Consider the following 27475-nt stretch of genomic DNA (forward strand, 5'->3'; position numbering starts at 1 on the left):
GAGTATTGGCCTCATGGTTCTGTATAGGACCAGGCCGCGCCCACTCTCCTGGTCTTATGGGCCCAGCACACCTGATGCAGGTAATGACATGGGGCTGTGCTGGGTATATAAGACTTGCCTTTCCATGTGGGCGGGGCCTGATCAACGTGTCCTGAAGCTTGTCTTCTGAGCTAGGTGCTCAGGTCCCCTTGTGCTGTGCCCTGTTACTGTTTTGTCTTTTGCTACCGGGTACCTGTGCCTGTTTCCAGTATTATCCTAAAGAATTCCGTGACCCTGGTTACACCCGTCCCGGCCACGCCAGTGCTCCGGCTGCCGTGTACCCTGCCCCCCAGTGGGGTACTTGGTCCAGAGGATCCACCTCCTGGGCTTACCAGTCCTCCCGGCCCTGACAGATTGATCAGGCCATGGATCCCGCTGGAGCACAAACATCAGAGCTGGCTGAGCTGCGCCAAGAGCTGGCACAACAGCGTGAAACCCTGAGCCGGATGCTGAAATTCCTGGCGTCCGTGGACCACCGGTTATATACGCTACAGACAGCCGTCTCATCTGAGTCCACGCAGCAACCAGTCTCTACGTCTGAACCTGTTGTCTCTGCAGCCTCGCAACTTCGCCTCGCTGCTCCGCCTCGGTATGCCGGGGACCCCAAGAACTGCCGGGGGTTTTTGAACCAGTGCTCGCTGCACTTCAAATTACTCCCGCACCTCTTCGCTTCCGACCAAGCCAAGATAGCCTTTGTGATGTCGCACCTGGAAGGCGAGGCGTTGGCCTGGATAAATCCGTTGTGGGAGAACGAGGATCCGGTGACGACCGACATCCGGGAATTCCTGCAGGCTTTCCGAAGTACCTTCGATGAACCGGGACGCAGTACCGCGGTTACCTCCTCGCTCCTCCGGCTACGCCAAGGGACCCTGACCGTCGGCCAATACGCCATTCAGTTCCGCACGCTTGCCTCCGAGCTAGGCTGGAACAATGAGGCCTTGACTGCCGCCTTCTGGGAGGGGCTCTCCGGTCGCATCAAGGACGAATTAGCCGGTCGTGATGTTCCCCGTACCTTGGATGCTTGGTATCACTAGCCACCCGGATTGATCTCCGTTTTCAGGAACGAACCAAGGAGGTATCCCGGGAAAAGCGACCAGTCCGTCACGCCTTTGTCCCGCAGAGGTCTACCGTTCCCCCGCCACTGCCGTTCTGCGACTCCACTCCTGAGCCAATGCAAATAGACCGGCTGAGCCAAGCCGAGCAACGTCGTGCAGAGCGACTCGCCCGGGGCCTGTGCTTCTATTGTGGAAGCGGTTCACATCTGCTCCGCTCTTGCCCTGAGAGGCCAGGAAGACCCCAAGTCCAAGGGATGGTGGGAACCGCCACCCTTGGTACCGGAATCCCGTCAGTCCCGGTTACACAGACTGTCCAGGTCACGACCGAGAAGACCCAGTTCACGGCAGAGGCTCACATTGATTCGGGAGCAGCGGGTAATTTCATCCAACAAGCTACCGTGGACCGTTATCGGATACCGGTCATCCCGCTTGCAAAACCCCTCTGGTTCGCCTCCGTGGACGGAAAACAATTATACGAACCTGTCCGGTACACCACCGAACCCGTGAGACTTTGTATTGGTACCCTGCACACTGAGACTATTGCGTTTTATGTCATCCCGAGAATGGCTCCTGAGCTCCTGCTGGGTCTGCCCTGGCTTAAACTCCATGATCCTGACATCAGTTGGCGCTCCGGCGCAATCTCTCGCTGGAGTCCCTCGTGCCATGATACCTGTCTTCAGCCCGTCCCTCAGCCCCTGGCACCTGATCCTATCATGTCACAAGAACAGGAGAAAATGACGCAGTCCAGCGTTGTACCACAGATCCTGGCACTTGTGCCTGTGGTGCCACCGGAACCGGAAGTGATGACGCACCCCAGCGTCGTTCCACCGTCCCCGACGATTGAGACTCTGATGCCACCAGCTACCGGGGATGAGTCACCGTCCTGTGCCCGGTCTGAGTCGCCCGGGCCGGTTCTCCACGATGTCAGTACTGTTTCTGTCGGTCCTCCTCTTCCCGTTGCCCCCGCTGCCACTGCTGGTAGATCGGCTAAGCGCCGTGCGGCTAAGAAGGCGGTACGGGGTCAGAGGTCCTTCCCCGCCTTTGCGTTGGGCCCCGGCCCGGTGTCTCGATCCGGGGTGCCCCTGGGGTTCTGTGCTCGGAGGGGGGGGCTTAGAGGGGGGGGTACTGTCACGCTCCCAGTGTCCCAGCACCACTCCTTACCCACTGATCCACTCCATGTGTCCACCAGTCATGGCTGCCGCTCCCGCTCCTGCTCCCCTGACTCCTGCTCCTGGTCTCAGGAGTCTGACTTTGAGTATTGGCCTCATGGTTCTGTATAGGACCAGGCCGCGCCCACTCTCCTGGTCTTATGGGCCCAGCACACCTGATGCAGGTAATGACATGGGGCTGTGCTGGGTATATAAGACTTGCCTTTCCATGTGGGCGGGGCCTGATCAACGTGTCCTGAAGCTTGTCTTCTGAGCTAGGTGCTCAGGTCCCCTTGTGCTGTGCCCTGTTACTGTTTTGTCTTTTGCTACCGGGTACCTGTGCCTGTTTCCAGTATTATCCTAAAGAATTCCGTGACCCTGGTTACACCCATCCCGGCCACGCCAGTGCTCCGGCTGCCGTGCACCCTGCCCCCCAGTGGGGTACTTGGTCCAGAGGATCCACCTCCTGGGCTTACCAGTCCTCCCGGCCCTGACAGCTGTAATTCAGTCTGCCATATTACCCATTGTGTGTAACTATTTAAAGCTTCCCCAGGCTTTAATTTCCTGCTGGTGACATTACTGAAATGTACCTTAAGGCCCCGTCACACTAAGCAACATCGCTAGCAACATCGCTGCTAACGAACAACTTTTGTGACGTTGCTAGCGATGTTGCTGTGTGTGACATCCAGCAACAACCTGGCCCCTGCTGTGAGGTCGTTGGTTGTTGCTGAATGTCCTGGGCCATTTTTTAGTTGTTGCTGTCCCGCTGTGAAGCACAGATCGCTGTGTGTGACAGCGAAACAGCAACAACTAAATGTGCAGGCAGCAGGAGCCGGCTTCTGCTGAGGCTGGTAACCAATGTAAACATCGGGTAACCAAGAAGCCCTGTCCTTGGTTACCCGATATTTACCTTTGTTACCAGCCTCAGCCGCTCTCACTGTCAGTGCCGGCTCCTGCTCTGTGCACATGTAGCTGCAGGACACATCGGGTTAATTAACCCGATGTGTGCTGTAGCTAGGAGAGCAAGGAGCCAGCGCTAAGCAGTGTGCGCTGCTCCCTGCTCTGTGCACATGTAGCTGCAGCACACATCGGGTAATTAACCCGATGTGTGCTGTAACTAGGAGAGCAGGGAGCCAGCGCTCAGTGTGCGCTGCTCCCTGCTCTCTGCACGTGTGGCTGGTCACTGGTTGCTGGTGAGCTCACCAGCAACTCGTGTAGCGACGCTCCAGCGATCCCTGCCAGGTCAGGTTGCTGGTGGGATCGCTGGAGCGTCGCAGTGTGACATTGTGTCGCCCTGGGCAAGCCAGGGGACACAGGTCACAACACCACCACACCCCACACTCCAGGTAGGCACACCTGCTAACCAGAAATCCTTGTTGCCTTCCTCCAGAGGTTGATGATGCACACCAGGGGGGTGGGCCAGGCGGTTGGCTCCGCCCACCGAGGAGCTCACAACACTGGAGGCAGGAAGTTTCAGGCAGTCTAGTCAGGGAGGAGGAAGTGGAAGGAGTGAGGAGTAGCCCAGGCAGGGGCTAGAGTAAACAACCAAGAAGTGAAAGTGGAGGAAAGAAAAGGAGAAAAGGAGGAAAAGCAAGCAAAGTGACAGAAGGAAAGAAAGCCTGAGAGCCCAGCTGTGTGTAGGGCTAGAACAGCAAGGTCAGCGACGGCGGTGACTGTTTGGAGGGGGACAGTTTGGAAGTTCCTGGAAGGACCCCGTTGGCTGTGTGCCCGGTGGTCTGGAGCAGTGTTCCGAAGGACAGCCAGCACCAGGGCAGGGGCCTCTCGGACCCCGGCAAGGCTAGGAGTCGCCAGATTTGCCAAATCCGTCAGTGACGGGGACGCAGATCCCCCAGCAACCAAGTCCCGATTGACGGCAACAGCCCGACCATTACCGGGGAGACACCGCCACCGCCAGGGCACAAGTTTCCCCAGGGCCAGCGCCTGCGGGCAAAGTGTAGAGCTCCTCCGGCCCAGATTGCAGTCGGGGAGCGGGTAACCGGAGGGAATCCACCGCTACCATCAGACAACATAGGTGCAAGGAAGAGAAACGTCACCGTCACCTACCGGGAGTGCAGGTGCAGCCGTCTGTGGGACCGTCCTACCAGCCGTTGGTTTACCGTACAGACTGTGTCCGTGTGTCAGGCTGAGTACCATAGTGCCGCAAGGCACAGCGCTGCCCCCGCGTCCCTGCGCCCTCCAGGCCCTACACTTCACATCTCATCACCGGGCCCCGGGATCACCAACCCCTACCCACGGAGGGGCAACACAACACCTGGCTGCTCCGCATCACCATCCCCGGGACCCCCACACTGAGCAGCGGTGGTGCAATCACCACAACCGTGGGTGGCGTCACGAACTATAACAATCCCCACACCCAACAAACACCCCCTTTCACTCACGGGCGAGGAGTGTCGCTCGAGACACCCCGGGATCCGGCCCACGGCTCGAGCCACCAGGAGCAACTGCCGGACCCGAGCAGAAGGGGTGAGCGCGGTGTGCTGACACCCTCCTCCCCGCCCGCGACAACTTGGCGTCACGAACAGGATCTTACCGCTCTGCCGTCAGGTAGAGGTGCGCCTTGTTACCGCCGGAGGCATCCGGCAGAAAAATTTCAGAAGCCGCCATCTTTGGCGCGAAAAGTTCCCGCTCGAGCGTCTTCTCGAGCAGTAGAAGCGCGAAGGCCAAAACCCCGCCCCGAGAGAGGAGGGGCCGGAAAGAGCTAAGGGGGACGGAAACAAGATGTCTGCGCCCGACGGAGCCGCTGGAGGAGCGGTGGTCGCAGCCGCAGCGGCACACGCGGATGGGAATGGGCCTGCCCAAGTCCCGGTTGTACCGGCGGGAGGTGCCGCGGCCCCCGCGCTTGCTCAGGTCATGCCGTTTTCCTTGCCCTATGCACCCGGAGCTGCCTGGCTACCGCAGTATGACGGGAAACCGGATGCCCTACAGGCTTTCCGGAAGAAGCTTAATCCGTTGCTAGAGCTGTATCCCCTGACTGATAAGCAACGTGCGGCGATAGTGCTAGGCCAGTCAACCGGTGCGGCGGAGCAGGAAGCGGAGACCTGGGCCGAGGGGGACCGGCTCTCTGTAGCCGCCATCTTCGAGAGGCTACAGACTGCCTTCGAGACCCGGACCGAAGCTGAGCTGAGGATGCAGTTTTACCAGTGCCGGCAACGAGCTGGGGATAGCATTCGGGACTATGCTCTACGTCTGCAGACCGCCCTCCGCACGCTGAAGCGGGTGAACTCTATTAATGAGGCGGATAGCAACAAGATGTTAGTGGAGCAATTTGCGCAGGGGATGAGGTCCCCTGAGGATCGTAAACAACTCCGGCTGTGGGCCCTAGAACACCCTGATGTGGACTTCGCTGTGTTAAAGGAGCGGGCTATTAAAGCACTACAGCCCCTAGCTGCTGAAGTTCTGGAACCCGTCCCGTGGCCCGTCGAGACGGCTCCTGTTATGGCGGCCTCAGCCAAACCAACCTCTGTAATGCCTGCAGCCCCGAGCAGCACCGTCGAAGAGTTGGCCGCCCAGGTCCGTCGCCTGGACGGAGACCTTGCCAAAATCCTTGCTGCACTGCAACCTCTGACCAGATCCCAGCCTCCAGCGCAGATACAGCTCGCTGACAGTCCCGAATATGTTCCCTGGATGCAGCGGAGAAGCGTTAACAACCCGCGGAGCAGACCTCCAATCTGCTACAAGTGCCGTAAGCCGGGCCATTATTACCGACAGTGCCCGTTAAACGAGCAACCCCTGGGGCCCCGGGCCAATCCTCAGGAGTAGAACACCGTGGCCCCCCGGACTGGCGAGACCGATATGTCGGGGCCCGCCCTATCATCCCCGTGGCTGTGGACGGCATACCAGTGATGGCTCTCTTGGACACTGGATCACAGGTAACTACCATACCGTACACGTTGTATCAGCAGTATTGGGCCACAGACGAGCTGGCGCCTCCAGACCCTAGTATAAATTTGATTGCCGCTAATGGACTTCCATTGACCCAGGTGGGGTATAAAGAAGTGGCTATGACAGTGGGGCAAGCTGAACTGCAACATCAGGGCATGATTGTGATCATGAATGAACCCAGTGATCATAACCCGAAAATAGTGCTGGGAACCAATGTGATGGAACACTGCATGGCTGATGTGTTGAACCTTTTGCAACGGCTAGCCGCCACGGCGGCGGGGAGCCGGCAGAGGGCTGTGCAGCGTGAGATCCGCGCCCTGATGTACCGCCAGCATGTAAGCTCAACCGGAGGGGAGATTGGTGGGGTGCGAGTGATGGATGTTGCTCCATTGACTGTGCCCCCTAGGAGTGAGATGATGATCTGGTGTAGGGCAGCAGTAGGGCCTCAGGGGCGTGACTACCCTGCGATGATGGAGCCCATGCCTTCCGAGCACTGGCCCACTGTAGTGGCCGCCCGAGGGGTGGTAGATGTGAAGAAAGGGAGAGTGCCTGTGAGAGTGTTGAACTGTGGGGAGGAAGAAGTCAGGCTCCCCCGGTATGCCACCATTGCCAAACTGCTCACCCTGGACCCTCACACTATCCAGGAAGCCCGTCCATCCACACTCCCACCTACCACCAGCACTTCCCCACCCCAGGGGGACACCAAGGAGTGGCACCAACAGCTACATGTGGGCACTGATGATACCCCTACACATCACAGGGCAGGGGTACACAGGGTAGTGCAGGAGTACGAACAGGTTTTCAGTAAGCACCCCCTAGACTTTGGGCAGATCAAGGGGGTCCAACACCACATTCCCACGGGTGAACATCCCCCTATCAAAGAGAGGTATAGACCTATTCCCCCTGCACATTACCAGTGTGCCAAAGATATGTTGAAGAATATGAAGGAGGCAGGGGTTATTCGGGACAGTTGTAGTCCCTGGGCCGCTCCGTTGGTACTGGTCAAGAAGAAGGATGGTACCATGCGGATGTGTGTGGACTACCGGAAGATCAACCAGATAACCCATAAAGATGCCTATCCATTGCCTCGTATTGAAGAATCTTTGGCTGCACTGAGAACTGCAAACTACTTCTCGACCCTTGACCTCACCAGCGGATACTGGCAAGTGGCCGTGGCCCCCGAGGACCGGGAGAAGACCGCCTTCACCACCCCGATGGGGCTCTGCGAATTCAATAGCATGCCGTTTGGGCTGTGCAATGCCCCCGGGACCTTCCAACGGTTGATGGAGTGCTGTTTGGGACATTTAAACTTCGAGACCGTCCTGCTGTATTTGGATGATGTGATTGTTTATTCCCAGACGTATGAAGCCCATCTGGAGCACCTGGCCGAGGTGTTCGCGTCCCTTGCCAAGTTCGGGATGAAGTTGAAGCCCTCGAAGTGCCATCTGCTGAAACCCAGGGTGCAGTATCTAGGACATGTGGTGAGTGCGGATGGTGTTGCCCCCGACCCTGAGAAGATCACTGCCATCCAGAGCTGGCCGAGACCAACCACAGTGAGGGAAGTAAGGCAGTTCCTGGGTCTGGTAGGGTATTATCGGCGTTTTATAAAGGGGTACACGAAGATGGCTGCCCCCATGCAAGATCTCCTCGCGGGACAGACCAAAGGTGGTAGACCCATTGGAGCCCCACTGTTGTGGGAGGACAAGCATGAGGAGTCCTTTGGCCAGTTGAAGGCGGCCTTGACCGGAGAAGAGGTCTTGGCGTACCCTGACTATGGGCGCCCGTTCATTCTCCACACGGACGCCAGTAACGTGGGGCTAGGAGCGGTCTTGTCCCAGGTCCAGGATGGAAAGGAGAAGGTGATTGCCTACGCCAGCCGAAAACTCCGGCCGACCGAAAGGAACCCTGAGAACTATAGCTCCTTCAAGCTCGAGCTATTGGCGTTGGTGTGGGCTATCACAGAGCGGTTCCGCCACTACCTGGCGGCAGCAAAATTCACCGCGTTTACGGACAACAATCCGTTAACTCACCTGAACACGGCCAAGTTGGGCGCGCTGGAGCAGCGGTGGGTAGCCCGGTTAGCCAACTATGATTTCACCATAAAGTACCGAGCTGGTCGTGTCAACATCAATGCAGATGCACTCTCCCGGATGCCCCATTTGTCAGAAGAGGGGTGTGAGGACGACGACCTCGAGGAGATTGAGCTGCCTGCGTTTCACCAGCCGCCTACTGAGAGGGTACAGGTATGTCAGCAAAGGGTGGATCTGGACCCGCGGCCCAGTCAAGAGTGGCAGGACGCCCAGGACCAAGCGCCAGCTGTCCGCCTTGTCAAGACTCTGGTGGAACAAGGCGCCATGGGAATGGACCCTAGCGCTCCAGCCGAAGCCCAACGCTTGTGGAAAGAACGGAAACGGCTTTACCTACACCAAGGGAGGCTGTACCGTGAGCTGATCAACCCGAAGACCCATGAGAAAATATGCCAGTTGATCGTCCCTCAGGCTGATGTCGCTACTGTACTGCGGGCATACCATGATGGTGCTGGCCACTTCGGGTGGAAGAAGCTGGAGATGCTGTTGAGGGAGCGGTTCTATTGGAGTGGGATGCGTGAATCGGTGGAAGCCTGGTGCCGAGAGTGCGGTCCTTGTACGCTGAGGAGAAAGGACGAGACTAGCCAGAGGGCACCGTTACATCCCATCGTCACCCATCAGCCGCTGGAACTGGTCGCCCTAGACCATGTTAAGCTCACCCCTAGCCGAAGTGGGTACACCTACGCATTGACCATGGTAGACCACTACTCAAGATTTATGGTGGTAGTCCCCGTCAAGAACCTGACTGGTCGAACTGCTGCTCGTGCGTTCCAGGCTTATTTCTGCCGACCTCATGGGTACCCCGAGAAGGTGCTGACTGACCAAGGCCCGGCTTTTGAAGCAGAGGTGTTTCACGAATTCTGCCAGTTGTACGGCTGCAAGAAGATCCGGACCACTCCGTACCACGCCCAAACCAACGGCATGTGCGAGAAAATGAATCACTTGGTCCTGGGGCTCCTCAAGACGCTACCGCTGGAAGAACGGAACATGTGGCCGGAAAAGTTACCCGACTTGGTCGACATGTACAATAATATCCCAACCAGCTCGACAAAGTGCACCCCAGCGTATCTGATGAGGGCTCGGCCTGGCCGCCTGCCGGTGGATCTGGAGATGGGGTTGGAAGCTCCGGAAGCACTCCCTTCGACGGCAGAGTGGGAGAGTCGGAGGAGGGCCCAGTACCGGCAAATCCAGGAGTATGTAGAGAAAAACCTCAGTCGAAGTCGAGAACAGCAAGAGCACCGGTTCAACCAGAAGGCGCCTGCAAGTCCTTTCCAGCCAGGAGATGTGGTGCTGAAACGGAAGAGAAAAGCCCACAAACTGGATGACCAGTGGGAGCAAGTCCCTTACGTTGTACAACCCACTGAGTGGGACAATGGGAAAACCTACCAGATCAGTCGTGACCAAGGGGGCACCCTGGCCACAGTTTCTCGGGACCATCTAAAAAAATGCCCCCCAGTATTGAAAGCAGAAGCTGAAGTACCGGTTTCTCCACCAGTGGAAAAGGCAGCAGAGGTAATCCACACTGTAATGGGTGACTTCCCAGCAAACTGGCCTACACAGAACGGCGCGGTGATACTTCCAGTGATACTGTTCCCACAACCCGTGGATGAAGAAGTAGTGGAAGCGGTTAACCGTGAGCCAGAACCCGTGCCAGTGCCCAGGGATGAACCTGCACCCAGCCCCCCTGCACCTCCGCCTGCTCCACACTATAGCCGGGAGGAGGAACCGATTGTTCCCTCTACCCCACTGTCTAGTACCACTGACACCGGGCCCCGAAGGTCCACCCGTTCCAACCTAGGTAGACCCCCACTTAGGTACAGGGAGACCGTTCTATGAATGAAAGGGGTCCGCAAATGTAAAAGAGTGTTGTGTGTTTGTTTGTTAAGTTTGAAAGTTTGAAATGATGAAAATGAAAATGACCGAGTACTTCACCTGATTCACCGTGTGATTTGCAACCGGCTGGAGCCGGCACCGTTGTCCCCGTGGGGACCGTTTAAGTTTAATTGCATGGGAACTATCCATGGACAAGCCCGTGAACTCTGCAGGGCAACCACAAACGTTAAGTGGCTTGTAAATATGTTGGGTACCGTTACCGTTTCCGCAATGCCGCCTCCGGAGAGGCAGGTTGGAGGGAGGGCCCTGAGCAGAGCAGGCCAGGGCCCAGCCACCAAAGGAACCGGTGGCCACCCTCTGGAGGGGAAGGACAGATCCCGCTCGGGTAACTTGTGTTGGACTGTGGGTCAAGGGGTGCTGCCTGGGTTTTAGGGGCAGCATCAGGGCCAGGTTGCTTGGGTGGGAGAGAGCGGAAACCGTGACCGTATACCGTTGCAACGTTTAAGTAAATGTGCCTCCCGTCTTGGGAAGAGTTTTTGATTAAAAATGTATTTATGTTTGATTAACCATTGTTACCCCCTTTTACAGAAAAATTAAACCGGTGTAGGACGGCAGCCCGCGGACGGTCTGCATTTTGCTAAGGGGGAATGTGTCGCCCTGGGCAAGCCAGGGGACACAGGTCACAACACCACCACACCCCACACTCCAGGTAGGCACACCTGCTAACCAGAAATCCTTGTTGCCTTCCTCCAGAGGTTGATGATGCACACCAGGGGGGTGGGCCAGGCGGTTGGCTCCGCCCACCGAGGAGCTCACAACACTGGAGGCAGGAAGTTTCAGGCAGTCTAGTCAGGGAGGAGGAAGTGGAAGGAGTGAGGAGTAGCCCAGGCAGGGGCTAGAGTAAACAACCAAGAAGTGAAAGTGGAGGAAAGAAAAGGAGAAAAGGAGGAAAAGCAAGCAAAGTGACAGAAGGAAAGAAAGCCTGAGAGCCCAGCTGTGTGTAGGGCTAGAACAGCAAGGTCAGCGACGGCGGTGACTGTTTGGAGGGGGACAGTTTGGAAGTTCCTGGAAGGACCCCGTTGGCTGTGTGCCCGGTGGTCTGGAGCAGTGTTCCGAAGGACAGCCAGCACCAGGGCAGGGGCCTCTCGGACCCCGGCAAGTCTAGGAGTCGCCAGATTTGCCAAATCCGTCAGTGACGGGGACGCAGATCCCCCAGCAACCAAGTCCCGATTGACGGCAACAGCCCGACCATTACCGGGGAGACACCGCCACCGCCAGGGCACAAGTTTCCCCAGGGCCAGCGCCTGCGGGCAAAGTGTAGAGCTCCTCCGGCCCAGATTGCAGTCGGGGAGCGGGTAACCGGAGGGAATCCACCGCTACCATCAGACAACATAGGTGCAAGGAAGAGAAATGTCACCGTCACCTACCGGGAGTGCAGGTGCAGCCGTCTGTGGGACCGTCCTACCAGCCGTTGGTTTACCGTACAGACTGTGTCCGTGTGTCAGGCTGAGTGAGTACCATAGTGCCGCAAGGCACAGCGCTGCCCCCGCGTCCCTGCGCCCTCCAGGCCCTACACTTCACATCTCATCACCGGGCCCCGGGATCACCAACCCCTACCCACGGAGGGGCAACACAACACCTGGCTGCTCCGCATCACCATCCCCGGGACCCCCACACTGAGCAGCGGTGGTGCAATCACCACAACCGTGGGTGGCGTCACGAACTATAACAATCCCCACACCCAACAAACACCCCCTTTCACTCACGGGCGAGGAGTGTCGCTCGAGACACCCCGGGATCCGGCCCACGGCTCGACCCACCAGGAGCAACTGCCGGACCCGAGCAGAAGGGGTGAGCGCGGTGTGCTGACACCCTCCTCCCCGCCCGCGACAACATCTCACCAGCAACCTCCTAGCAACTTACCAGCGATCCCTATCGTTGTTGGGATCGCTGGTAAGTTGCTTAGTGTGACTGGACCTTTACTTACAATTACAACCTGTCTGCCTAGTTTTCCCCTGGCATATTATTGGTTTTGGCTTACCTTATTTATACTCTGCACTTTCCCCTGGATTCTTAAGGCCCCTTTCACACGTCAGTGATTCTGGGATGTTTGTGCTTTTTTTAAAACGTACCAGAATCACTGACATACGCAGACCCATTATAATGAATGGGTCTGCTCACACGTCAGTGATTTTTCACTGCACGTGTCTCCGTGCGGCGTACCCGCGTGTGCGTGATTGCCGCACGGAGACATGTCCATTTTTTTCTGGCATCACTGATGTTCCACGGACCACGCAGTGGTGTGGTCCGTGAAACATGTGCCAGAAAAAAACGTGCTTTTAAAATAAAAATCATTTTTACTCACCCGGCGTCCAGCGATGTCCTCTGCAGCCCGTTCTCCCTGCTGCTTCTGAGCCGGCTCATTATTGTCGCGCATATTCATTATGCGCGACACAGCCGACCCGGAAGCAGCTGCTGCGGGGGTCAGCGCCGGCCGGATGCTGCACCGCGGGAGCGATCAGCACCAAGGACAGCGGGAGCGGGCGCAGGTGAGTTGATTACTAAGTGCATTCACGGGCCACGGAGAACGGAGCCCGGATTGCACTTAGACAACCCACGTGTGCCGTGAACCACGGCACACGCAGGGACATGTGCGTGTTTTACACGCCAGTGAAAAAGTCACTGTTTTTCACTGACGTGTGAAACGGGCCTAAGGAAGTATGTGGAACCCCAGATGGGCACTTAGGAAGCAATGGACCAAGTGGTCATCTGAGTCATCCAGTTCTGGTTATTTCAGTCTGTGCAGGGGCCTTTGAGGACTAAGCAGCTGGAACCTCTAGTCTGTACAGAAACAGGCGGATCAGGTGTAGTAGTTTTAGGCTAGCCCTTATTTCACATTGTTTTTCACATGTGCATGTTAGTGCACATAGCAACTGTCTGGTTATTGGGGAGGGATCCTGGGTTATTGGGAGGAGAGATGTAGTTTTTAAGATGTATGGTAGAGGTGTCAGCCAGAGAGGAAGCCTCTGCAATACTGCAGTCAAGGCAGAATGAAACACCAGCACAGCCATGGGCGTAGTGACCATGACTCAGCTTTTAGGGCAAGTAGAGGTTAAGTATAGTGAAAGGTTTATTGCAGCTGGTTTGTGGGGTCAAAATTTTAAGGGATGGGAAAAGGGGATTGATTGGCAGGGAGAACAGGTGTATATAGTAAAGGGAGGAGTGGCGGCTGCTAGACGGCACATTGGCACCACTGTGAAAAGTCCAACCCTCTTGCACCATCAATTTGGGATTAAGTAACCTTGATTTATTAAGCTAAACTATGGGGGGAGGGTGGTTCATTGGGTCAGTCAGCAAGCAGTGGAAAGGAGGGTTTTGGAGTTGGTGTCAAAACTGTGGCGGGGGGTTGTACATCTGGTGGATGGTAACCTTCTGTTATGTTTGGAATTTGGTTAATTGCCTGGCAGATTTTGGAGCTCTTCAGGTGAGGTCTGTAAGAGTTGGTGATATGGAAATGGTTTTCCAGCAACAGAGGTGACCCTGAGCTTGTGGTTGTGGCTGGGGGTAATGCTGGATGGTTTTATTATTATTATTATTATTATTATTATTATTATTATTATTATCATCATTATATTGGTTTCAACCAGGTTTTGGGGCTCCAAAAACCTCTTTCCTTCAAATGTCACACAGAGGTTACGCAGGAGCCGCTTGCCTCTGAGTGGCCAGCGCGCTGATGTCAAAGGCATGAGCCGCTTGTCTCTGAGTCAGTGTGCTGCCTTTGAGAAGCGCTGACAGCAGGAGTTCCTCCATCGTTGTGATGGTTACCCGATACACATACTGTACCTGCGTACTACAAGAACCAGGAGGCTGGCAAGGGAACGGAAGGTAAGGTGAGCATAATAAGTGTGTGTTTGTGTGTGTTTGTGTGGACTGCAAGAGCGAGTCAGAGCACGAAGAAAATACGGAACCATAAGTGTGTGTGGTGAGTATTTGCTCGTACACCAAAGATTGCTCGTAAACTGAGTCACAAATTTACAGCAAGCTTTGCTCGTATAGCGAAATACTCGCACACCAAGTTATTCGTAAACCGAGGTTCCACTGTACCTGAAAGTTAGTGGTGTTAATTTGGCACCTGGTGCTAATTTCCTTAATTATCTGACAAACCTTATTTAACTGGCAGCCTAACTTTCCGGTTTGCACTGACTTTTCAAAAATGCTGTGCTGTTCCAAAGTGACTGAAAGCCTCCTGGAGCAGGTTGTCCAGATGAAGGCCAAAGGGGTGACCTTACAAGCAACAGCAAGAGAAGTTGGTCATTCCAAGTCTGTGATTTCGAGAATATTGCATCTTTACAACATTGCATTACTTTTCAAGTCCCCCAAGAAGGCTGGTTGCCCTCGAAATACAAATGCAAGTGAAGACAGGATAATGCAGAGAATCTCCATGGGTAAATGTTTCAGCACTGCAGCTGGAATTGCTCACCAGTTCAGCACTGAACAGGGTAAAGATCTATCTCCTCATACATTGTCATTATGTTTAAAGTATTTGGACTGAAAGCCCACTCTGTAGTGACCAAGCCTCTCATTAGCAGAAAGAATCAAAAGGTTAGACTCCCCTTTGCTGAAGAGCATGTTGTGTGGACAGAGAAGTGGTCCACAGTTCATTTTAGTTATTAAAGCAAGTTTAATTTATTTGGGTCTGATGGGAAACATTATGTTCATTGACAAACTGGGGAAAGACTGAACTCAAAGTGTGTTTAGAGGTCAGTGAAAAGTGGTGGAGAAAGTGTCATGATTTGAGGAATGTTTTCTGGTTTTCTGCAGCAGGAGTTGGACCTCTCATACAGCTACATGGCAAAGTGAATGCAAGTGATCAGAACCTTCTTCAACAACACATGGTTCCTTGCGTTCACCACTCAATCAGCAAGCAATTTTCATGCAGGACAATACCCCCTGTCACACAGCAAAACGGGTAAAGCAGTTCCTTCAAACAGAAAACATTGAAACAATGAAATTGCCAGTCCAGAGTCATGATCTTAATCCCAATAGAAAGCTGCTTGAAAATCCTTGGTGACAAAGTTATGGCCAAGAAACCCACAACAGTCAAAGAACTGTGGAAGAGGCTGGAAGAAGAGTGGACCAAAATCACACCAGAGCAGTGTGCGAGACTAGTGATGTCCTGTGGCTGCAGAAGTGCTGAAGTCATTCAAAGCAAAGACCTGTACATTTCCTACTGTTTAGTGACTATTGTTACCTTCAGAAAATTTAGTTATAATCTTTCTCTGTGCTACAGTCATTCCTGTTTTCTAGTCATGATCATCACATTTTGCGCAAAATAAAGGTTTTTTAAAATTCTGTAAAACACTGTTCTAGTGGCATGGTGTACCCCTTACAAAAATCCTTCAATTGTTGATCAATATACAGTAGGGAAAAAAAGTATTTAGTCAGCCACCAATTGTGCAAGTTCTACCACTTAAAAAATTGAGAGAGGCCTGTAATTGACATCATAGGTAGACCACAACTATGAGAGACAAAATGAAAAAACAAATCCAGAAAATCACCTTGTCTGATTTGGCAAGATTTATTTTGCAAGTTATGGTGAAAAATAAGTAGTTAGTCATCTAAAATATGCAAAATTTCTCGCTCTCACAGACCTGTAACTTCTTCTTTAAGGCCAGAATCACACTTGCTAGTGCATCGCGTGTAACTCGCGTGAGTCTCTCATGGTAGAACCCGGCATGGCCGCACACTATGCATACAGGAGCGTCTGAGCTGCAGAGATACATGCAACCGACCCGCTCCTGTCAGGAGAGTGTGCGGCCATGCCGGGTTCTACCATGAGAGACTCACGCGAGTTACACGCGAGGCACTACCAAGTGTGATTCTGGCCTAAGAGGCTCCTCTGTCCTCCACTCATTACTTGTAGCAATGGCACCTGTTTGAACTTATCAGTATAAAGACACCTGTCTACAAACTCAAACAGTCATCAATAACACACTACGCCGCCAGGGACTCAGATACTGCAGTGACAGACATATTCCCCTGCTTAAGCCAGTAGATGTACAGGCCCGTCTGAGGTTTGCTAGAGAGCATTTGTATTATCCAGAAGAGTATTGGGAGAATGTCATATGGTCTGATGAAATCAAAGTAGAACTATTTGGTAGAAACATAACTCGTTGTGTTTGCAGGAGACAGAATACTGAGTTGCATCCAAAGAACACCATACCTTCTGTGAAGCATGCGGGTGGTAACATCATGCTTTGGGGCTGTTTCTCTGCAATGGGACCAGGACGACTGATCCGTATAGATGAAAGTATGAATGGGGCCATGTATCGTGAGATTTTGAGTGAAAACCTCCTTCCATCAGCAAGGGCATTGAAGATAAAACGTGGCTGGGTCTTTCAGCATGATAATGATCCCAAGCACACCGCCAGGGCAACAAAGGAATGGCTTCATAAGAAGCATATGAAGGTCCTGGAGTGGCCTAGCCAGTCTCCAAATCTCAACCCTATAGAAAACTTTTTTGAGGGAGTTGAAAGTCTGTGTTGCCCAGCGACAGGCCCAAAACATCACTGCTCTAGAGGAGATCTGCATGGAGGAATGGGCCAACATACCACCAACAGTGTGTGTCGACCTTGTGAAGACTTACAGAAAACATTTGACCTTTGTCATTGCCAACAAAGGATATTGTATATAACAAAATATTGAGATAAACTTTTGTTATTGACCAAATACTTATTTTCCACCATAATTTGCAAAAAAAATCTTGCCAAGTCAGACAAGGTGATTTTCTGGATTTGTTTTCACATTTTGTCTCTCATAGTTGTGGTCTAGCTATGATGTTAATTACAGGCCTCTCTCAGCTTTTTAAGTGGGAGAACTTGCACAATTGGTGGCTGACTAAATACTTTTTATCCCCACTTTAGATTATATTATTTTTGAAAAAAGCATGTGATCATACCTTGTTCTCTAATTTTGATCTTCAATGTAGCTCTCTAGGAAAAATTGCTCAATATTGTTTAATTAGGACTGTTTTGTAGGTAACTTCTTATTTTTTCAATGCTTTAGAAAATAATATCTTTTTAATTAAGAATAAACTTTTAATTTGCAACAATTTATGTTCTTGGTTGCCTTTCTTTTTTTCCTATCTGGTAATGTCGTTAGTTTTTTCTCTGCAGTGGTGACATTTTTTTTTATATAAAATGTAATTTGTATGTTGTAAATTATATTATTTTTGTATTAAAGGGAACCTGTCAGGTCCCATATGCGCTCTAACCTACAAGCAGGATGATGTGTGGCCTAGTAACCCCTTCCTACTCATCCCTATGTTGTAATATTGTGTAATATGATTTTATAAAAAAACGTTTTATAACTTACATGTTCCCTATGTAAATAGGGGAGGGTCTAGTACCCTTGCCGTTGTATTGCCCCGTGGGCGTTTGCATGCTTTCTGTGGTATCATGTCCCATGAGCGATGTCACCATGAGCACCTGGAGATCCCACGCATGCGCATTTGCTATTCGCGCAGCCTTCTTATCCGGGTGTTTACTTGCCGGCTTTAGACGCGCTCTGCGCATGGTTGAAACCACAGGAGTCTTCTGATCATGCGCAGTGCGCTTGTGAAGCCGGCAAGTAAACACCCGGATATGAAGGCTGTGCGAACGGCAAGCGCGCATGCACAGGACCTCCAGGAGCTGATCTGTAAATCCATGGTATCACGCCCACAGTGGCATGATACTAAGGAAAGCTCCTGGAGATCCCGCGCATGCACTCTTGCCGTTCACGCAGCCTTCATATCTGGGTGTTTACTTCCCGGCTTCACAAGTGCATGTCGCTCATGTAAATCCATGGTATCACGGCCACAGGGGCGTGATACCATGGAAAGCAAGCAAACGCCCACGGGGCGATGCAACACCCAGGGGACTAGAGTCTCTCTTATTTACATAGGGAACCTGTAAGTTAAAAAACTTTTTTTATAAAATCATATTACACAATATTACAACACAGAGATGAGTAGAAAGGGGTTACTAGGCCACACATCACCCTGCTTGTAGGTTAGAACACATATGGGATCTGACAGGTTCCCTTTAAAAGGTTTTTCGGAATGCATTGATTTTATGCTTTTCAATGGCCCCATAGGCAACCCGTTGAAATAAAGCTCTTTACCAGTACTGGAATCTTCAAAGCTGCAGCAGAAGTTCTCCAGGAGGCCGTGAGCAGTTCTGTTTTGGAAGTTGCTACAGAAGCAGCTAAGGCAGTGTCTTCATTTTTAAGGTTAGCTACGGGTTTTGAATAACCATTTTTAAAAGCCATTTTGAATTCCGATATCATTTGTATACTTATCAGATTTCTGACAAGCTTTCAACAATATAATAGAATACAGATGTAGTCTCCTTTTAGAAGCAAAGCAGTTTTCGGTTATGATGCATTTCTTTTATAAACAAATGCTTTGGCAGTTCTTTTTTCTTTTTAAATTATGGATCACATTTATTAGGAAGACATCATTTAGAAGTTGAAAGGTGTTGCCCTATATGTTCTGATTTTTAGTAAATTATTTGAACAAATCTGCACTTCTTTTTTAACGTCTATCCCTATTTTAATAAGCAGCATTGAAACTAAATTCACAATCAATATATATTTATTTATTAACTTAAATAACCAACAATCAACACAAGATTTTTATATTGTTAGACCAAGTCCATAAAGCATTAGCCCTGCTTAATAAACAACGCAGCATGAATAAAATTCTCTAGGGGCCCTTGACATTCTTAAAGTAATAATAATAATGTTTTATTTATATATGGTAGCACCATCATATTCCACAGCATATTACAACTGAACTAATGCACTATTGAATCTGAGAATAATATGTAGCTTATTTGTAAACAACAGTGCTGTTTATAGACATGCAGTTTATAGAATTAACCCCTTAAAGTACACTATTGCACCAAAGAGCATGCCATGGTGTTTGAAGCGGGCTCAAGAGCTAAGCCTCCTCTATCAATGGGGGTGTCTCATGGACCTATCCCCTTTACTAAACTAGCGCTTGATGGCAGTTGTCATTTGTTGACAAATTACATCTGTAATTAATCCCTTATATTACCCCAATTGCCACCGCACCAGGGCAATTAGTAAAGTGCCAGTATTGTCATATCCAATGGATGTGACAATTCTGGGTGGCTGCGGGCTGCTATTTTTAGGCTTGGGGCCCAAGAACCATGGACCTCCCCTGCCTGAGAATACCAGGCCCCAGCGGTTGGCTTTATCATCTCTAAGTATCAAAATTGGGAGGGGAAACAAATGTCGTTTTTTAAGAAATGTATTTAAATAATTAAAAAAGACGCAAGGGGTCCCTTATATTTTGATACACAGTTAAGATAAAACACTGTGGGCTGCAGCCCGCATCTAACAGCTTTATCTGTGCTGTGTATCACAATATAGGGGGATAATATGACTTTTTAATTAGTTTATTTTTACACTCCAATAGGGGACCCAGATAGCCTCACTGAGGGCAACAAATCAGATGCTGTCACACAGGGTGGGGGCACGGTCTGACTGCAACCAATCACAGAGGACGGGACTGTTAGTGGGTGGGGGAAGCAGTGAATATGTATGAGCTTTAATAAATGGATTTGGAAGTAGTGTTACAGCTGTGGGGGAGGGTGGTAAGTATAACTTCCCAGTTTTATTCCTTTTCTTTCTTTTGCAGCCCCCCTATCCCTAACTATCATTAGCCCCCCTAGCCCTTTCTAACACCAGCCCCACTAGCACATATGTTTTGCCTCCCATTCAATTAATTGATGTTTGGATATGTTTGTAGAGCCGTTTGTGGAACTGTTTGGTGAACACAGGTAAATTTGGAGATCACAAACCAAACCTTTGGAGGTTCACTCATATCTACTATTAACCTGTTACATGTTGAGGTCAATCACTGACAGCACAATGCCATGATCAGGCACATTTCTTAAGTTACCCATAGGCCCTACCTCCTCTCCAAAATTGCAGGAGTTGATGGGTTGATAGCCATATTTTGACTGAAATATGATTTCTCCTGTGATATCCAGCCACAGGTTGGTAGTCATAGGAGACTGTAATTTTTAACATATACAGCTACAGCTATAGTATTGCTTTAAATAGTACACGCAATCAGGCTATTGCAGGTTCAAGTCTCCTAAGTTGACTGAAAAAATGTATCCCAAATGGGGGACGGTGCCAGGCACATCAGGCTGGATCCTGGTCTAACAGCGATGATCAAGAAAAGTGGAAAAAGCCAGCAACCATCTTTATTGTGAAAAATCCATAAAAAACATGGTGGATAAAAAACTTAGCGTGTAGACAAGGCCTAACATGCAACTGGCCCTTAATCATGTTGTCAAGATTAAGGGCCAGTTCCATGTCAAGCCTCAAACATGTAGACCCTTGTCTACACGCTGAGCTTTTTATCCACTGTATGTTTTTTATGGATTTTTCACAATAAAGCTTCAGAGTTTTTCCATGATGGTTGCTGGCTTTTTCCACTTCACTTTTTTCATTGCACAATTAACGCCATAAAAAAAAAACAATGACAGAATTGGGTATTTTTATAATTTCACCGCACCTGAAATTTCTGTTTTTACATTTTTCCTCACTTTCCAAGGTAAATTGAATTGTCATTCAAAATTATAATTTATTTCTCAAAAAGCAAGTCTACACTATGTGCTCAATTATTAGGCAATTTATATTTTTGGTGATCAATTTTATTAAGGAACAATCACATTATGGAATAACAAAAGTTCTGTTGGTGAATCTGAAAGGTTAATAAACCTGAATATTTAAAAAGTCATGTTTTGTCTTTCTTAGGAGAATATAAACAACTGTGTGCAGAATTATTACGCAACTAAATAGAAAACATAAATTTTCCCATCTCAATTGTTTATTCTCATCTGATAAATTGAGAATAGCCAAGCACCTTCAAGTGTACAAAAATCCATTTCTGTAATTTCTCAACAAAAAATATAGCTATCCTTGTTTTCGATTACAGTGAGTTCAATGCTGAGTTCGAATGCTGCTTGTTTGATGAATAAAGCTTGTTGAAATGCTGCAGGACAGTCAATCAACAAGCTTTTCAGCATAGTGAACATGCCTTGACACTGCTGGGAACACAATAAATAATATTAAAAAATTATGTTTGATCCTCCCCTTTTTTGATAACCAGCGCAGGTATGGTTAGCAAAAATAGAGGGAACCGTAAGCCATTTAAAAACATTTATTTATAAATAAATAATTTTAAAAAACGGCATGTGGTCCCCCCTATTTTTGATAACCAGCCAAGGTTAAGCAGACAGCTGGGGGCTGTTGTTATCAGGCTGGGAAGGCCCATGGTTATTTGACCCTTCTCAGCCTAAAAATAGCCAGCGGCCGCCCCCAAATTGGCACATCCATTAGATGTGCCACTTCTGGCGTTTTGCCCAGCTCTTCCCAATTGCCCTGGTGCGGTAGCAATCGAGGTCATATTTTTGGGGTTGATGTCAGCTTATTTGAATAAAGACTCCCCCACACTCCCTCTTTCACCATTTTACCATTTTAAAAAGAAATCCTCCAAGTTCTGACATAATCCAATGATGTAATGTCCCATGATATCGATAGTCTTTTCTGACACCCTGGCACACTACATGAAGAATGGAGTCATGATTTAACAAGGGAAAGGGATCAAATAAACTTCCATCATTTGTGGCTACTTCATGGTGGAGTCCCACATATACTTAGGTCCTAGATACTCTGAACCGCAGCCTTCAGGAATTTCAAACTACTCTAGTTTTTTGGTGCAGTGAACACAACCTGGCCTCTCCAGCTTCCTACTCCATCTCTTCTTTCTACACTGGTCCACTTAACATGCATCGAACCAGGTCCTGTCTTTTGGGGCTGTCTAATTGGGCCTTTTCCCATTCCTCCCTGTTTTTCTTGCCCTGAATCAGATTTGCAATCCACTGCTTCCTGCTGGTATGTGGCTCTCTCTCAGGGGTGGGGTCTATCTTTGGGGTCAGTGGGCAACCAACTGGCGTATGGGCCCATAAGACTTCCTGGTCCTTGGCCTTTCCATGGGCCATGAAACAGGCTGGGGATATGGGTTAAGTCTGTGACTTGCGCCCTGTTTCTGGCTCTCCTGGATTTACCTCTTCCAACATTAGTGCCACCAATATTTGCCAATCACCACTGTCATGCTGGTGGGCATGAACCCACTGCACCATGGGCCACTGGGCTCCCCATGGATGGGTGTGACTAAACGACTACCTCATGTTCATTAGAGCCTCTGATGATCAGGCTAGGCTTGTGCTGGTAGGTAGCAACCAGGTACTTCTCCAGGGGCACTCTCAGCACTGTAGCAGCTGACCCCAGGGGTCAGGTAGGTACATACGGACTCAAGTGCAGGCAGACGGACAGCTGGAACAGACTGAATGACTGAAACAGACTGGACGGATGGTGCAGACTGGACAGCTGGAACTGGCAGGCAAGCTGGAACTGGCACACAGGCTTGTACTGGCAGGCAGGCTGGTACTTGTAGGTAGGCTGGTTCTGGCAGGCAGGTACTGGTTGGATGGGTACTGTAACACAGGAACAGGTTAGCAGGCTCAGGATATGAGCATGGGATACGACACAGGATACGAGACCTGACAAAGAGCAAATATACATGAAGTGAATGAACACATTGCTTCCAAAAGAGGAGTATGCCTTAACCCTAGAACGTGCAACCATATAAATCTACCATAGAAAACAAGTAACCTAGCAAGTAGGCGAGGCCCTAGGTATGCGTTCTAGGGTTAAATGCCCAGTGTCTCAGCCATAGGTTGAGAGGCACTTTTGGTTTAGGATGTTCTGAGCCTTAGAGAGGAAAGGAGTGTTCCATAAACATGCTGCCAGTAGACCTGCATGGCGTACGCAGGCCAAGGAGCCAAAGGCAGTAAGAGGCGACAGGAACCACTGCTGAGTGGCTGGGATGGTGAGCGTGCCAGCATCCCTACCAGGTGGAGAAAGCGGGATAGTGCAGGCACTTCAGCGCTGGCATTACAATTCCCCCCCATTACGCTGCCTCATATCAAAGCCCGAAAAGAATCTCTTCAGGAGAGGAGGGCATTAATATTCTCGTCTGGCTCACCCGACATCTCCTAAGGACCAAAACCCGTCCAATCAACTAAAATCAAGGTTTTACCTCTTAAGCGGGTTTTACACACTACGATATATCTAACGAGATGTCAGTGGGGTCACGTCGTAAGTGAAGCACATCTAGCATCGTCAGTGATATCGTAGCGTGTGACAGCTACGTGCGACGGTGAACGAGCAGAAATACTCACCTTCTCGTTCATCGTTGACACGTCGCTCATTTTCAAAAAAAAATTCGAACGTCCGGTTGTTCATTGTTCCCGAGGCAGCACACATCGCTCCGTGTGACACCCCAAGAACGATGAACTGTAGCTTACCTGCGGCCGCCGGCAATGCTGAAGGAAGGAGGTGGGCGGGATGTTTACATCCCGCTCATTTCCGCCCCTCCACTTCTATTGGCCGGCCGCTGTATGACGTCCCTGTGACGCCGAACGTCCCTCCCCCTTCAGGAAGTGGATGTTCGCAGCCCACTGCAAGGTCATTTGTAAGGTAAGTCTGTGTGATGGGGGGTTACATTGTGCGACACAGGCAAGAAATTGCCCGTGCTGCACAAATGATGGGGGCGGGTGCGATCGCAAATGCGATCGCACGAGAAATCGACACATGTAAAGCAGCCTTTACTTCTTAATGTCTAATATTTTTTTCACCTTGAAGACATCCTCCTAACAGATTGGTGAGGGCAAGGTGCCATAATCCTTAAAGAAGTAGCTCAGGACAACAGGTTTGAGAAAAGACATATAGAATGATTTGGGGATACGTAAGGAGGCTGGAAGCTTAAACTTTTAGGATATGGCATTAATCTGATGGAGGACTTCAAAGGGACCAATAAAGCGGGGACCCAACTTGTAGGAGGGCTTCTTGAAATAGACATATCTGAAAAAGAGCCATACCTTGTTTCCAGGACAAAATGAGGGAGGATCCAGGCGTCGCTTATCTGTGTGCTTTTTCATCTGTATTGAGGACCGCTCCAGAGTGGCCTTAGTATCCGCCCAAATTTTGGAGGAAATCTTGGTGAGAGCCACGAACACAGGATTGCCAGAGGTGGTAGCCAGAGAGAAAGGAATTTTGGGCTCCTGTCCATATATGATGTAGAATGGAAAATTCGTGGAGGAATCACTCAAATTATTTTTGTATGGGATTTCAGCTCAAGGTAAAAGTTTGACCTAATCGCTGTGGTGTGAATTGACAAAGTGCTGCTGGAATTTTATCAAAATTTGATTGACCCACTCCACTTGACAGTTGAACTGAGGATGACAGGCCGAAGAGAGGTGCAGGAATACATTTTCAGGAGCTTGCAGGTGGCCCTCCAGAATCTGTATGTGAACATCTGTATCAGAATCTATGTGGAGGGATAGACCGTGAAGGCGGAAAACAAGCTGGAAGACTGGACAAATAAGTGAAGTGGGCCATTTTGGATAATTGGTCCACTACCACCCATATGATGGAACACCCCAAGGACACTGGAAGGTCTGTGATAAAGTTTATAGCAATGTGCTGTCAGGGAGCAGAAGGCACATGAAGTGGTAGTAATTGACCCGACAGAAGCTGTTTGAGAGTCTTGTTCCAGGCACATGAAGGGCAGACAGAAACAAAGTCCACAATGTCTTTATGCAGGTATGGCCACCAGTAATGTCGTGAGATGAGAAGAGCAGTCTTCTTCTGCCCGGCATGGCCAGCCAACTTAGATGAGTGACCCCACTGTAAAACTAGCTTTCTGTCAGCTTCTGCAACCTAGGTCTTTCTGGAAAGGACCTGAGATAAGCCTATGTGACGCCCTGGACTATCAAATCGTCACAGGGTATTGTGCAATCTGCCCTTCTGCACACTATCCACCCTCCTTGGTTACGGGTCCTGGTCCTTTGGTGTTGCTAACAGCTTAGCAAATCAAAATCCTAGGAACACTTTACACTGTAACCACCAGACACACCATTGGGGGGCCAGAAGAGAATAGGGCCTCCCACATGGGGGGTTGGTAGGGGAAAGTGACAGTTGAGCTGGAGAGAGAGAGAGTGAAGTGAACCAAGAGAGGAAGGAGGTGCAGGTGCATCTCTGTGAGAGAGAGGTCACCGGCCTTGGAGCAGGGCTCCTGTAGTTACTAGGTGGCAGACGTTGGTCTGGGCCTGGTAAGAGCTGGAACCCCGGTCACAAGGGATTGTGTCAAAGGGCACGGACTACTGAGGAGGGCGGCCGGCGGCATTGAGCTATCATCAGGCAGGGGCCAGGGCACGACGGGGTACGTGGACCCTAGGCTGGAAAATAGCTTCACACGTTCAGGGAATTTACCTGACGGGGGTGAAGACTTCAAGATTCATCCCCAACCCGCTCCAAAATGGGGGTACTAGCGCACCGATGGGATAGGACTTTCCCAATGCAGTCCAAAGAAATCCTACGTGTGAACCCTGAGAGCAAGCTCACTCCATTAGCCATATAGGTGAGCGGGACCAGAAGAGTTTTATACCCGAGGGTCCAATAGAGACAAAGCTGCCAAGGAAAGGGCCACAAGCTAACAGCAACACCAAGGGTATGGACCCAAGCGTGCTCCCTACAAGCTGCAGTGGTGCTCAGAACTTTGGTTTACAAGCTGTCGGTGTTATTATTCCTGGACTGAGTGAGTACATTGGAAATCCCTTTTCCTATTCCCCACGGCACCCCAAGCACCAACAATCCAACGGGCCCCGGGACACAAACCCCCTACCCATGGAGGGGTTAAACATCCGGCTGCTGCAACATCATCACCGGGCTCCCCAATAGTAGCGGTGGTCCCTCACATTACCACGAACCATGAGTGGCATCACGAACTTTCTATCTCCCTTGTACATATCCCCCCTCTTCTTTTAATTCGAGTGTCCGCGCGGACCCCCCAGATCCGGAGACCCCTTGAGCCACCGCGGCCCCGGATCCGAGCGGCTCAGCCACTGACGTGGGGGTGGTATACCTCGAAAAACCTGGCGTCATGAACAGGATATGAGCAGGACCCACTTACCTGGGTGACGTGTGCCTTGAAAGCCGAAGACCGTGAGTCAAGATTCTGTTTCCCGCTAATTCAGCTATTTTCCGGCATCTTTTCATGCCAAAACCCCGCCTTCATCGAGAAAGCGAGCAAAGCCTTAACCCTGCCCCTCGTCTTTCTTGTGAGGCCGGAACCGGAAGTTACCTGAGGGCCACGCTCAGCAAGAGAATGCTGTGAAAAGACCGAGGGGGTGGGCCAGAATGTGTTACTAGAGGAAGTGGAGCAGGGACGCCAGGACTCTGTGACAACGTTCCTGGACTGGTTCCCAGAGCGTGCTGTCCCTGGGACCGCGGCATGGATAGAAGAGGAAACTGAGCAGCTGTGCAGGAGAATGCGGACGCAATTCCTTTTCATCCTGAACCACTGGAGGGAAGAGATGAGAAGCCTGGTGGTGGCGGTGCCAGCCCGTGAGATCAAAATCCCACATGAAGAGAGGGTAAGTGGTTACCCAGTCCCTATTGATTGCCCAAATCCGGCCACAGTGGCTGAGGGATCCGGACCGTCCCCGCTCGCGGTGAGCACTCCACCACCAACTACCCCGTCCTCGGCGGACTCCGAGCTGCCCCCACCAACCCCGGCAGCGGAACCTTTAATGTGTTTGACACAAGCTCCAGCTGCAAAGATCCAGACCGAGATCCTCATTCCAGCCACAGCAGCGGTTACCCAGACACCGGCCAGACTAGACCCAGCCGCATCACCGGGCCCCTCCTCAGAGGCGGAGCACCCGGACCCTGCAACCCCCGCTGAGGAGCAGTCAGTTCTTCAGTTTGCACCTACGGGAGCGGAACCAAGATGTGTGCCTGTTCCGTTACCACGCGAAATCCTGACGGCTCTTGGGGCCGCCAGAGTTCAAGTAAAGCCAGAGCCAGATAGGGGGCTGAGGCCGGACACTGATGCCCCCTACTGGGAAGGACAACAATACCAGCTACAGTCAGAAATTGCAACCCGAGACCGGTGACGACGGGAGCTTGCCGCCCATGATCAAGAAAAGGAACAGATAAGGAGCGCTGCTTCCCGAGTAAAAGGGCCACGGTGCCGTGGCCTTGTAGAGTGGTTTGACCCCAAGCAAGGATGGGGGTTCATCCGTGAAGCAGGCCTCACAGCGGGGGTGCGTGTGTATCGACGAGATGTGGCGCAGCACCTTCCGTGGGGCCACCAGGAGTGTAATCTTCAGCCTGAAGAGATGGTTACCTATACCCGGCATTGCGGAAAGTGGGGCTGGTATGCCCTGGGGGTAACCAAACATGTAATGTTTGAAGAAGGTTA

The 27475-nt window shown here is 51.0% G+C and overlaps 1 protein-coding gene across 1 annotated transcript in view; it reads left to right on the forward strand.

Annotated features, from left to right (window-relative positions):
- Positions 1-27475, forward strand: part of MEI1 (meiotic double-stranded break formation protein 1) — a 902984-nt gene that overhangs the window by 465019 nt on the left and 410490 nt on the right. Inside the window, exon 11 of the mRNA XM_075321882.1 lies at positions 18202-18336. Within this exon, the coding sequence (XP_075177997.1) occupies positions 18202-18336 (135 nt within the window). The remainder of the gene's footprint in view (positions 1-18201; positions 18337-27475) is intronic.

Source organism: Anomaloglossus baeobatrachus, chromosome 8, assembly GCF_048569485.1.
Source record: "Anomaloglossus baeobatrachus isolate aAnoBae1 chromosome 8, aAnoBae1.hap1, whole genome shotgun sequence".
NCBI lineage: Eukaryota > Metazoa > Chordata > Amphibia > Anura > Aromobatidae > Anomaloglossus > Anomaloglossus baeobatrachus.